The following is a 13,824-nucleotide window of genomic DNA, read 5'->3' as shown; positions in this document are numbered from 1 at the left end:
CATTGTCCCATAATGTGTTAGCTAAACCTATTCACTTTACCAGTAGTATGCAAACATTTGGCGCCACAGAAAGAAAGGAAAAAGTTGAGTCTTGTAAAATAATCTGTGGTATTAGGCTATAGCAATGTTTTATTAGTTAGCTAATAAGGTCCCCTAGTCACCTGTCTTTTTACCTACACTGTAGAATCCTACACTGTAGAACTTTCCCCTGTAAATGTACAGCATTCTACTGGCACCAGAGCTGCCAGCTTAATAGTGATATTTTTCTTTACACCTGAGATGCTGTAATATAATTTACAGTACTATTTTCCTTACTGTAAAACATTACAGCATCCCTGTACATTTACAGCAGGGATGCTGTAATATGTTTTACAGTAAGGAACATTGATTTAGTAGTAAAATAGCAAATCTATGTTCATATTTAGGTATGTGAACAGTCAGTGTCACAATCACTCATTGTGATGAGTGTAATCCCTCACAATCATTATTTTGAATGTTATGTAGGTTAGGCCTATGGACTGTGACGTATTCTGTCATTCATGGGGCTGGGGATATGACATTTCAAGAGAGGTCTGATCAATAAAATACACCTGGTGGCTTAATATCTACCTTAATTGAAAACATCTGTCAATAAATTAGTTTTGACCTTACAAATATGTCCACCAACCTCATTCAATTCACTCACTTCCTGCCCGTGCACCAAAGTAGCGTCAATAGAAACCCCTTGTTTCCGATCATGCCTTCTTTCAGGCAACGGCTATTTCTTCGCAAACATGCCAGTGAGTACCCGAGCCTGACATAATCACACTTTTATCGTTAACATGGGGCTTTGGGTGAAAATCTTGGAGTCAGTCAATGCATAATTAATTCGTGTTTTGACTGTTGTGTGTTTGAGCTCTGTCGTTCCAGTCAGTGTCGAGGTATTGATCATAATATTCCATTTACGCTCTGATTAGTAGCGCAGTGTGATTACAAGATGGCGGCGTACATATCGCAAACATGGAGATGAGTAACCTGAGAATGTAACACTAGCTACCATATGGCTGAATATACGTGCAATTGCATCCACTATATTGAATGATCTCGTAGAAAGTGTAGTGCAGGTATAACACAAATAACAGGTGACATGTATTTTATTTCCTCGCATAAGGAAAGGGAAGACCATTGGTCAAAGACATCTAGGCAGTATGAGAGGTTTTAGATTGCAAATTCATTGCAATTCCTGGGAAGTATCACTCGCAGGAAGGTCCGTGTTCTAATGACATTTTCTCTTTCGTGTGCAACTCATCTGGCTGTGAGCAAAACTATCGCATGTGTTGTGTACCTATCTGACTGCATGTCGATATCATTCATAGTTTGCTCTGGATTAGGTTGTCAATTAATTGACAAATGTTAAATGCACTGCCTTATTGTCACTTGTAGGACAACTGCTGACAAGTGACAATTGCTTATCTACTCAAACTAAATGTAATTTTCTAAGCAGTCTTGCTTGTCCACTCTATCCTGCAGCTCGCAAAAGACTTGTTGCACCCATCCCCTGAGGAGGAGAAGAGGAGCCACAAGAAGAAGCGTCTTGTCCAGAGCCCAAACTCCTACTTCATGGATGTTAAGTGCCCAGGTAGGTCCCAGTTGTTTCCTTCATTTCATTTATGCATTTGAATCAGCCACCTTGTCTGTTCTGAATTCAGTGGCATAATTGAGTTCAGTACTTATGACTGTGTATTTATTGTGAAGCATATTTGCTGAAACGAGGAGGGACCTGGCAGTATTTGTCCATTAAGATAACCCTGTTTTTGGTCCTTTTGCTACTGTGTGCTCTAGTGAATACACCACAGGCACTAATGACACTGGTCTCAGAGGATGCAGTGTGGCATGTAATTGTACTACATGTGTGCAGGACTCAACTGCGACCAGAACACTGGCATTTGCGACACTTTGACTTGGCAGTGCGACAAATCAATTTTGAATTGGTCGCTAGGGTGCCCGGGGAAAAATGTATCTGATCACATTAGTTTTTGTTCAGTTAGATATATATATATATCCAATTAAACGTTGACTGAAAAGTAGGCCTTGTGATCAAATTTGATTGGTTACATACACATGTTATTGCAGATGTAGTGAAATGCTTGTGTTTTTAGCTCCAACAGTGCAGTAGTATCTAACAATTTCACAACAATACACACTTCTAAAGGAATGGAATTAAGAATATATAAATGTTTGGATGATGTTGGAGCGGCATAGATTCGAATAGAATACAGTATATACATATGAGATGCAAAATGTGTTCCATTATTAAAGTGGCCAGTGATTTCAAGTCTATGTATATAGGGCAGCAGCCCCTAAGGTGCTAGTGATGGCTATTTAAGTCTGAAGAGGCTGACTTTGGGATTCTGGCCTTCTAGGCAGAGTTCCTCTGTCCAGTGTCTGTTATTTTACCCGTCTTAATCTTTTATTTTTATTAGCCAGTCTGAGATGGCTTTTTCTTTGAAACTCTGCCTAGAAGGCCATCATCCCAGAGTCGCCTCTTCACTGTTGACGTTGAGACTGGTGTTTTGTGGGTACTAATTAATGAAGCTGCCAGTTGAGGACTTGAGTGTATGTTTCTCAAACTAGACACTAATGTACTTGTCCTCTTGCTCAGTTGTGCACCGGGGCCTCCCACTCTTTCAATTCTGGTTAGAGCCTGTTTGCGCTGTTCTGTGAAGGGAGTAGTACAGTGTTGTACAAGATCTTCAGTTTCTTAGCAATTTCTCGCGTGGAATAGCCATCATTTCTCAGAACAAGAATAGACTGAGTTTCAGAAGAAAGCTATTTGTTTCTGGCCATTTTGAGCCTGTAATCAAACCCACAAATGCTGATGCTCCAGATACTCAACCAGTCTAAAATAGGCCAGTTTTATTGCTTCTTTAACCTCTAGTGACACCCCATCCCGTGAACGGGACCGTTATCATCTGACACTAATTAGCATAACGCAGCGGACATAAATCTTCCTATTCATGAAAATCACAAGTGAAATATATTGGAACACAGCTTAGCCTTTTGTTAATCACCCTGTCATCTCAGATTTTTAAAATATGCTTTACAGCCAACGCTAGACAAGCATTTGTGTAAGTTTATCATAGCCTAGCATAGCATTATGCCTTGCTAGCAGCAGGGAAACTTGTCACGGAAATCAGAAAAGCAATCAAATTAAATCGTTTACCTTTGATGAACTTTGGATGATTTCACTCACGAGACTCCCAGGTAGATAGCCAAAGTTCATTTTTTCCCAAAAGATTGTTTTTGTAGGCGAAATAGCTCAGTTTGTTCTTCACGTTTGGCTGAGAAATCGCCCGGAAATTGCGGTCACCACAACGCCGAAAAATATTCCAAATTAGCTCCATAATATCGACAGAAACATGGCAAACGTTGTTTAGAATCCATCCTCAAGGTGTTTTTCTAATATCTATTTGATAATGTATCAGTCGGGACAATTTGTTTTTCACTCTGACCGATTGGAGTAATGGCTACCTCTGTATTTTACGCGAGAATCTCTCTCGCAGCCACCATGTGACCACTTACGCAATGTGGCCGCCTATGGCTATTCTTCAACAGAAATGTGTAAAACTACGTCACAATGCTGTAGACACCTTGGGGAATACGTAGAAAGCGCAAGCTCGTTGATGGTACATTCACAGCTGAATAGGGAGTCATTGGAACGCAGCACTTTCAAAACCTGGGGCACTTCCGGATTGGATTTTTCTCAGGCTTTCGCCTGCAACATCAGTTCTGTTATACTCAGACTATCTTTACAGTTTTGGAAACGTTAGTGTTTTCTATCCAAAGCTGTCAATTATATGCATATTCTAGCATCTTTTCCTGACAAAATATCCCGTTTAAAACGGGAATGTTTTTTTTCCAAAAATGAAAATACTGCCCCCTAACACCAAGAGGTTAATCAGAACAACAGCAGTTTTCAGCAGTGCTAACATAATTTCAAAAGGCTTGTCTAATGATCAATTAGCCTTTTTAAAATGATGAACTTGGATTAGCTAACACAACGTGCCATTGGAACACAAGAGTGATGGTTGTTAATGGGCCTCTGTACGTGTATGTAGATATTCCATTATATTCTATCAGCTACAATAGTAATTTACAACATTAAAGTCTACACTGATCAATTTGATATCTTAATGGACAAAAATGTGCTTTTCTTTCAAACAAGGACATTTCTAAGTGATCCCAAACTTTTGAACGGTAGTGTAAGTATTCCGACCCTTTAAATTGTTGAAGCACCTTTGGCAGCCATTACAGCCTTGAGTCTTCTTGGGTATGGCACTACAAGCTTGGCACACGTCTTTGGGGAGTTTCTCCCATTCTTCTCTGCAGATCCTCTCAAGCTCTGTCAGGTTGGATGTGGAGTGTCGCTGCACAGCTATTTTTAGTTTTCTCCCGAGATGTTCGATCGGGTTCAAGTCTGGGCTCTGGTTGGGCTACTCCTGCGTTGTCTTGGTTGTGTGGTTAGGGTCATTGTCCTGTTGAAAAGTGAACCTTTGCCCCATTCTGAGTTCCTGATTGCTCTGGAGCAGGGTTTCATAGAGGATATCGCTCTACTCTGCGCCATTCATCTTTCCCTCGATCCTGACTAGTGTCCCAGTCCCTGCAGCTGAAAAACATCCCCACAGCATGATGCTCTCACCACCATGCTTCACCGTAGGGATGGTGCTAGGTTTCCTCCAGATGTGAAGCTTGGCATTCAGGCCAAAGAGTTCAATCTTGGTTTCATCAGACCAGAGAATCTTATTCTCGTGGTCAGTCCTTTAGGTGCCTCTTGGCAAACTCCAAGTGGGCTGTTGTGCCTTTTTACTGAGGAGTGGCCAAGGCCTTCCTCCCCGGATTGCTCAGTTTGGCCTGGCGGCCAGCTCTAGGACGAGTCTTGGTTGTTCCAAACTTCCATTTTAAGAATAATGGAGATCTTAAATGCGGCAGAACATTTTTGGTACCCTTCCGCAGATCTGTACCTCAACAATCCTGTCTTGGAGCTCTATGGACAATTCCTTCGTCCTCATAGTTTGGTTTTTGCTCTGATGTGCACTGTCAACTGTGGGACCTTATATAGACAGGTGTGTGCCTTTCCAAATCCTGTCCAATCAATTGAATTTACCACAGGTGGACTCCAAGTTGTAGAAAAATTAAGGATGATCAATGGAAACGGGAAGCACCTTTTGAATCTCATAGCAAAGGGTCTGAATACTTTTGTAAATAAGATGTTTTTATTTAATACATTTGCAAAAATGTCTAAACCTGTTTTTGCTTTGTCATTATGGGATATTGTGTGTAGATTAATGATGGAAAATGTTTATTTAATCAATTTTAGAATAAGGCTCTTAACTTTTTTTTAATTAAAAAGGTTAAGGGGTCTGAATACTTTCTGAATGCACTGTAGGAGTACCTATTTCTTTAACTGCTCAACACAGAATAGCCTCATGTACGCGCTCCCTCAAATCTTTTGGAGAAAATATCCATAAAATGCCACAGAATTCTAAACAAATAGTGCAGCCCACAGCCATATGGCATAGCCAGATTAGGACCTAACACAAGGACAACTCGGAGTATGCTATTCTGTTGATTTGAAATGGATTACTTTTGAAATAGACTACATTTTCATGTTTCTTTAGACCTATCTAAAATAATGGATTTGTGAAGGTGTAGGCAATATTACAAGGATTTATTAGACTTCTTAAAATGTAGATGTTCCAAAGGTCTACATCAGTGGCTTGTATGCTGCGTGTGGAAGCCAGGAGATTCTAAATGTTTGTTAATTAACGGTCAATTACCATGAGACGATAGTTATTTGCTTGACACTCACCAGCGGCTGATTGTATGTAACCACCACAGCCCTCGTCTAGAGCCCTGGTGTCTTAATGATTGTATTTTTGTTTCCGTCAGGATGCTACAAGATCACAACGGTGTTCAGCCACGCCCAGACGGTTGTGCTGTGTGTGGGTTGCTCCACAGTTCTGTGTCAGCCCACTGGAGGCAAAGCACGTCTCACAGAGGGTCAGTAGTCTCATAATTTTGTGTGGGTTCACCTGCACCCACTAGCAATTGCTAATAACATGTCTGTAACTGCCCGATCTGTTAGAAAATCTGAAGGCTGCACACAACCCTAACCTGCAAATATAGAAAATGTGCTCTACAGTTGGTTCCCTTTTGTCCTTTTTTTGCTTCGGTGGGTCGATTAAAAAAAAAAAAAAACTTTTTATTCCCATGTTTCGAAAAGCATTTGGCAAGTTGGCGCGTGTAAAATTAGGCCCTAAAGTTTAGGCTTATACACTAATTCCAGATAAAAAATATTGGAAAAAAAACTAAAGGTCTGCCTATAGATATTAATCTCACAATTATGGATTTTACTGCATTGTTTTTACCTCATTCAACCCGCCCGCCACCCATCTGCCTTATTTTCCAACTCAAGTTGGAGAGGACAGTCTCTTAAATAATTTAATGTCTTTGGGGGGGTGGAGGGTTGTCTCCAGCAGTTTTAGGTACAGCAGCAATGTCTTATTTATTTATGTAGTTAAGGGCCTTCATGTGCAATCAGAGTTATTGGAAGTTTGAGTTCCGACTGGAAAGTTTCACTTGAGTGGTCCTCCAAGTCGTTATTACAAGTGGGGAACAGAGAAAATGTTACCTGAGTTGTGATGTTTCATCCCTGACCTCGCACCCTTTCAACCAAAAGATGATGACAAAGTAGTTTTTTACAAACGTATTAATGTGGATAATGTAGCTAATTTGAACATTGTCAATGTTAAGCAAGCTAGCTAACTGTATTATTAGCAACGTTAGCTAGCTTGAATCGTATTGGTTGAAGAATTTTTCTGACTTTAAAAGCACTTTAACACGATCATTTAAAAAAGGTATATTAGATAACATTTTTAACTTTAATACCCCCTTTATTTCGTCATATCCAATTGGTAGTTACAGTTTTGTCCCATCACTGCAACTTCACGGACTTGGGAGAGGCGACGGTTGAGAGCTATGCGTCCTCCGAAACACGACCCTGCCAAGCCACATTGCTTCTTGACACACTGCTCGCTTAACCCGGAAGCCAACCGCACCAACCCTCCCCTAACCCGGATGACGCTGGGACAATTGTGCGCCGCCTCGTGGGTCTTGGTTCACGGCTGGCTGTGACACAGCCTGGGATCGAACCCGGGTCTGTAGTGACTCCTCAGACCGCTGCCCCACTCGTGAGGCCCAGCACCTGAACACAATCATGTTGAACTATTCCATTCAAAAATTGCGTAACCTTACTATAGACTTAGAAGATTTGAAATTATTGTTTTGGCAGTGAAAGCTTTTAGTGCCATTCAATCTGACAGTTTAGCACTAAGTGCTATAAATGTTCATTTTGGTTTCACATTGCTCCCCGCAACTCTCCTCAGTTTCTTAGTGGCCTGACTCTGTCATTTTCTCTTTCCTTCAGGGTGCTCATTCAGGAGGAAGCAGCATTAGTTGTACTTCTGATGCCCCGGTAAAAATGTAAGAGGAGGGGTTGGACATGTTGATTTCAGCGACTCCAGCCTCGATACAGCACCCAAGAAAGATTGATCCAGAAGTGCTCATGACGCCTGGACACCAGAAGGGATTACTCATTCAATGTGATAGTCCACTTTGTTTTTAGTAACTGAACTCTTCAACCCAATCTTTTTTAATACAATTGTTTTGGCTAAAGAATGGGTGGTTTGTACTTTTTTGTTTCCTTTTCAATATTTGCCTAAATTGGGATTGAAATGTTTTTATCTACATCAGTTGGGTAATTCACATGAAACCAGTTTATTTTTATACATGTCTGTAGCAAATTGTGTTACAAAACCATGTGTTTGCAAAAATCAACTATGATTATGAGGACTACGGTCAACATTTTTGGCCAAGTGTCTTATTTTAAATTGTACGTTCTCACCTGAATTTTGTACATTTTCAGTTTTCATTACCTTTTTTGGATTAACTTCGAGTCATTTAATACCATTTTACTTTAGAAAAACATAATTTCTTTGAATAAAACTGCTGTAGTTTGTCCATAAATAACAAAACGATAAACTAGTATAAGTATACATTAAACAATGTCTGTCAACATGCATCTCACTTTGGAGTTTTTACAGGAAGTTTAAAATCAGTTAAGTGTTTAAACACATATGATGCATGATCAAGAGGAGTAGTCCTTAGATGAGCACAAGTACATGTATTTGCTTGTACGCCTTCAGAATGAGGTTCTTATTTTCAAACAACCCCTTTAACCAACTTGGCCTTCTCAATACTGAAACGGCAAGAAAAGCTCCAATTAGGAAAGAGTGATGTGAATTTTATTGTGTAATTTAAATTTCGATATTTGTATTTTCAGTTTAATTCTGGTCTTTTCACAGGGGGAACAATGTTCTATCGGAAATGGATTTGTTTACTTTTATTGGACAAACTGTTGCGGTAATTAGAAAGTTGTGGAAATTGTCAACTGCATAATCTGATAAAGGAAATGGGCAAGTACAGATCCTAATCTCAGTGATCTATGACAATTTTGTGAAATTACACTTGATCATTTTTGGTGTCAAATGTTAGTTTTGTGATAATTACCCATTTGGGCTATTTGTCATAGCCAGTTACAATTTGGTGAGTGTTTAATTTAAAGAAAATATCAACTAACAATTTGTCATGGGCTACTTAAAGGGAAGCTCCACCACTTTTCATTATCCAGCACAAGTGTCAATGTGAAAATGGCACATTTCTAAGTTTTGTAGAAATAAATGCCAAGTTCTACCTGATGAAATCAAACGTTAAGCCATTTTAAGAACTGATTTTCCAACTGAGATTTGTGGTGAAGTGGGGAGCAAGAAAACACCCTCCCTTGGGCTAGAAACTCATTGCAATGTTTTGAAAATAACTTTGTACTTTAAGACTACATGACGTGTCTGAGCTCTAGAAAGATGCCAGAGTTTCCGACTTGGAATTCTGAGTTTGCTGACCGTTCAAAATGACCCCCCCTGATTTCCCAGTTCTTTTGAACGATTTTCAGTAAAAAGCAGATATTTGGAGATAATACGGAAACGTACCTTTCACTTACTGTGAAATTACAACTGAATACATTTTTCATAATTACAATTATGAAGCTCTGGAAAATATATTTACAACCTATTAGTAGACACTCCGTGCACATGCTGGCTAACAAAACAATATACACTTGAATTGTTATTCGGATAATGTTGCAATCAAGAGTAGTGTTTTTTGTTGAAAGATTTCCAAAATGGGTGAAATATGCATTCTACAGTTAAATTCCATCCATGTGTTGCTTTATTTAGTTACTCTTATGAAATTGCATAAAAATGTTACACCCATAAAATGGTATGTAGCCCAGTGATGCAAACGAGTCACCTTTTGGCGAAATTCGCCGTTTGAATCAAAAATAGGTGACCTACGTGGTTCGTGTAGATCCGATGAAAAGTTTGGGCGGGTGGGGGAGCTTTGGATGACTACTGGTTGTAAGCGAACTAGTGATGCGCGTATCCAAGGCTCAGCCAAGCGTTCACATGCAGCACGCGACTGAAGAGATTGGCTAGTTACAGCATCAGCGCGCTCTGGAAAGACCGCGGGAGAGTTGAAAGGCAATTAATTTACAACAGCCCGTCCGTCCCCTGAACGATAGATAAGAGGTAGGTGAGAAACCTGACCACAATAATGTCTGTCTCTAAGGCTCAACCAAGAGTTCACATAACAATGCAGCACGCGGCTGAAGAGATTGGCTAGTTACAACGTCAGCGCGCTCTGGAAAGACCGCGGGAGAGTGGAAAGGCAGTTTACCAATTAACTTACAACAGCTCGTCCCCTGAACGATAGCTAAGAGGTCGGTGAGACGGTGATGAAGCATACTTCATGAGCTGTAACCGAAAACAACTGGTATTTGGAAAGTTTGAGGTGAGGGAGAAAGTGTGGTGGAACAAATACTGTTAACATGGTTAAGTATCTTGCTAGCTTCATGGTGTGAAAATAGCTAACGTTACATCAGATGAGCTTAAAGTTAGTAACCAAACCAATTCGCTATAATATTAACTGGTAACATTATACGACTGCTTGCCGTTCCTCAAGTTATAACGTGTTAGTTGCTTACTGGACCCCGACAATCTGTGTGACATGTTAACTAGCTAACTACTAAAGTTATCTGTGAACTAATGTTTTCTCTTTACAGTATGTGATTCATTTTCAGAATAAGAGAATTAGGTGAAAATGAGACGTTGCTTGTTAAACAAGTGTAGCTGGAGCTGGGCCTGGCTTAAACTGGAAGCCACTATAAAGGTGAAAGAAACACCACACACTTTCCCTCTTTCTCACTGTTTCAATACAGTTGATAAAAAGGGTTATGCCAGGTGAACTCTGCCTGAAAGAGATCAGTTATGCCAACAAAGGGTATCATGCTCTACTGGGACATTGTAGAAGAAATGTCCACAGGCAGAAAGTGTACAATGCAGTGTAGCCCAAATATATGGCTTTTGATGTTTTGAATTTGATAGTAACATGTGTGAGGGGGGATTATTACATGTTTTACTCAGTGAACGTTATTTTTGCACACATGTAGCCTTGCGCCTGTTTGTTTCATTCTATTTCTACATAAATATGTTTTTTTTTCCCCAAGTGAAATATTTAGATGTCTGTTTGTGGTCACAAGCGTTCTGTTATAAAGGCTTTCATGGCTAACTGCAATATTAGTGTGTTGTTTTTCTCAAGTGTAATTTGCAGTAAAGTCTAGGCAACAAATAACATTGGATTGCTTTCTTTACATTTGTTTAGTTGTTAGGTTCACATTAACCACTATTTTACACACATAGACTGATCATTTAGATCATATTCTTTGTTTAATTAGATAGAACCTGCATTTTAACCTTTTAATTTTTTTTATTACATGTTTCAGTGCAAAAAAGAATGTTACCAGTTTGGGCCCTCACCAGTTTGCATCCCTGATGTAGCCTTATTTCCTGCCTAAAATTAATCTAATTTCATTCTAGCCTGACCTAAATCCCATAATTATCCTGATCCCAACTGTTCCTCATCACTCTCTACCTCTTCCCGTGATGATGCACAACTCATACCTGCCATTTTCTTGCTATCTTACCTATCCTGCCCTCCCATTCTCCGTGTCTGCCTGCTCTTCCCTCTCCCTTAGCAGGTGGCGGATGGAAGAGTTCTGTGTGGAGAGGGTGCTGGAGAGGAGGGGTATCAGGGTCCTGAAGCCTTGTCTCAGCTCCTCCACATTCTGCTGCAGACTGTTTATGTGTGTTTCCAGGTCCCCTCGTAATCCACTCACCTCGGACAGCATGTCATACATCAGATTCTGCATCTACATGGGAAAGAGGTGCAGAGTGGTCCAAGAATGAGGGGACAATGAGAACATTTAGAAAGTTGATTGCTACTTTCTCTAGAATATTGGTTGCAACAGTAGCGGATTAACCTATGGGGTGACTGCCCGTCCCACCTTGCAGAGATCCACAAGCGTGTTGGCCTGGTCAGCCAACTTCCTCCTCTCCATCTTCACATCACGCAGCCTGGGGAGAAGACATTTAACATTCAGAAATAATCACAGGACAGGTACAACAAATTGAAAATATAATTCATGATAACCAGAGAATGACCATTTCTACAGTTCTATATTACAGTTGGGGTTTCACAAGTTCTAGAGTTGTAACACCTGGGCATGTGATGTAATGTGTGACCGTATCGATATCTCAGGGGAATATCTAAGCTGATTGGTGGGTTACTTGGGGAAGTGTGTTCTGATTGGTGCCTTACTGGTGGATGGCGAGTAGCAGCTTCCTCTGGTGCATGCGTACTCTGCAGTGGTCTCTCTTCCTGGCAAGCTTGGTGTGTTTGTAGATCATCCAAGTCTCTCTCAGTACATTTGCTGCAGCAATTTTTATCTGGAAGAGAACAATTGTTTCCTCGTCCAACACTCAGTTTTCTATGGATGTGTCCCAAATGGCTCCATATTCCCTACGTAGTGTATTACTTTAGATCGGTGCACTGTTATATAGGGAACATGGTGCCATGATTCATACAACTACAGGCCACCATTGACTCAATCTCACATCACATGTTAAGTCAAGGTTCCAAAGACCACTATTGAATACAGTCACGTGTTAAATCAGGTGAGTTTTACCCCTTTTGTAAAGTGGGAGTCCATCATGAAGTTGTGGACATGTTTCTCTGCCCTAGTCAGCTCCAGTTTCCTGGCAACCACAGCAACCACCAGCACTGTGCAACCAGCCCCCTGTGTATGTGTGTTTGTGCGCACGTGTGTGAAAGAGAAATAAACAAAGGTTAAAGGCCCAGTGCAGTCAAATTTATTTCCATATTAGGAGGTTGGAATAATACTGTGAAATTATGATACTGCCCTCACTGGAGTAACACATTTTCTCTGGACGTCTGCAAGGTCTATGCGGCTGCATGCCTATTGAATCGATGATAGGCTTTCTGTGGTGCCAGGGCATGTATAGCATTGCTTTAGCTCATTGATAAATGTTTATTGGTCGGCCTATTTGGTCATAAATTCACAATGTTAGACTGCTGGCTGGTGGCAATAATTGAATTACTTATTCAGTAATTGAAGTTGTAAATTAAATATATTTAATGCAACAGTATACTAATCAGCTACCAATTCATGTTTTTCCTTTTTTTAAATATACAACTACTGTCCTGTATAGGCTACCTGAACCTGCATGACATAAGCCGTCCTTGCGCTATCTCCGAGCTTGGATAAAGTTGTTGTGCGTAAAACCAGTCTTAATGCCAAATAATAGTCAGTCCACCTTCAAAACACTAGTTTACTAGTTTGTGTTTAATTCTGCAGTGTAATAGCTATACCTATATACTGTATTTAGCTTATATTTATAAACTTTTTATAAGAATTACACATCAAATAGCCTAACAATGGGGAAAAAATTGCCCTGAACACAATTTAAACTTAGTCTTGAATGAGGCACGCCAAGATATATCAGAGATAAGGGACTGTTGATATTGCAATCACACAACTCAACGCTGGTTCACCAGTATAAACAAAACACTTATTTTGTTCAAGCCCTCAAACACTCAAGATGATAATCTGTATCTACCAATTTATTGTCTGTTCAGTATCCAGATGATCTGTCCCCAGAGCTTCCTATACAGTTATTCTCTTTCCGTAACGTGTTGAGGCCGGCAATTAAGGAGAATGAGAGGCTAAATGAAAGATTTTGCAGAACTGCTGTATTTGAATCAGCATTTGCTTTCTGCCCAGTTTCCCTAATGTTTTTACGGCAATCAGGCTGTTATACCATCCCTGTAACTGTCGCTTCTAAACTAGAACTCTTAAAGAACTAACTAAGAAGCATTAGGCTCTCGGTCTGATATGCGCTTTTGAATCAGACTAAGGTCCCCTAATTGCATTTGCACTGTCGTATCCTTGACCAAGGAATTTGTTCCCCTTATACTTTTTCTGGCCTGAGGAACTTTTTCAGTCACATTCCTGAAGCCCAAGAAACAAACAATTAGCTTCTTCCTAGTACACATGGAAATTAAAAAGGTTTATGAATAACTTTTTGGAGGGTTACTGTAAAAATGTGTTATTAAATAAAAAAGACTGATGACAGAGCTGTTTGAAAAGACCGCCTGAAATTTCAGCCTGCTTTGGTGGGATGGACTTTTGGCCTGCCTGGTGAATTAGTTAATAGACCAATACAAAAGGAGTTCCAAAATGCTCTGCCAATGACAGCTAGTTATCAGTTCCCCCTCCCCTAAAAAGCTATTTTTGACAATTTTAATTGAAAACAA

General features: G+C 40.1%; 2 protein-coding genes across 3 annotated transcripts in view; one reads left to right on the top strand and one right to left on the bottom strand.

Moving 5' to 3' along the window:
• Positions 1-13,824, bottom strand: part of LOC110496011 (small conductance calcium-activated potassium channel protein 1) — a 38,320-nt gene that overhangs the window by 3,388 nt on the left and 21,108 nt on the right. The window contains exons 6-9 of one of the 2 annotated variants that reach the window (XM_021571623.2): positions 12,176-12,286; positions 11,809-11,936; positions 11,495-11,564; positions 11,135-11,359 (exon numbers count right to left, since the gene is read on the bottom strand). In XM_021571623.2, the coding sequence (XP_021427298.1) occupies positions 11,135-11,359; positions 11,495-11,564; positions 11,809-11,936; positions 12,176-12,286 (534 nt within the window). The remainder of the gene's footprint in view (positions 1-11,134; positions 11,360-11,494; positions 11,565-11,808; positions 11,937-12,175; positions 12,287-13,824) is intronic. The other variant, XM_021571624.2, reaches the window with a different exon arrangement.
• LOC100136047 (40S ribosomal protein S27) lies at positions 677-8,570 on the top strand. The gene is made up of 4 exons (XM_021571625.2): positions 677-779; positions 1,510-1,618; positions 5,929-6,039; positions 7,466-8,570. Exons 1-4 carry the CDS (start codon positions 774-776, stop codon positions 7,492-7,494), a joined length of 255 nt encoding a protein of 84 aa, XP_021427300.1. The 5' UTR covers positions 677-773; the 3' UTR covers positions 7,495-8,570.

Source organism: Oncorhynchus mykiss, chromosome 18 (assembly GCF_013265735.2).
Source record: "Oncorhynchus mykiss isolate Arlee chromosome 18, USDA_OmykA_1.1, whole genome shotgun sequence".
NCBI classification, from domain to species: domain Eukaryota; kingdom Metazoa; phylum Chordata; class Actinopteri; order Salmoniformes; family Salmonidae; genus Oncorhynchus; species Oncorhynchus mykiss.
Note: the sequence above shows the minus strand (reverse complement) of the source record. Positions and strands in the feature narration are given on the sequence as shown.

Coding starts and splice junctions, on each gene's coding strand:
- LOC100136047 (XM_021571625.2), top strand. Junction 1,619..5,928: donor CATGGATGTTAAGTGCCCAG/GTAGGTCCCAGT, acceptor TGTTTCCGTCAG/GATGCTACAAGATCACAACG. Junction 6,040..7,465: donor CAAAGCACGTCTCACAGAGG/GTCAGTAGTCTC, acceptor TCTTTCCTTCAG/GGTGCTCATTCAGGAGGAAG.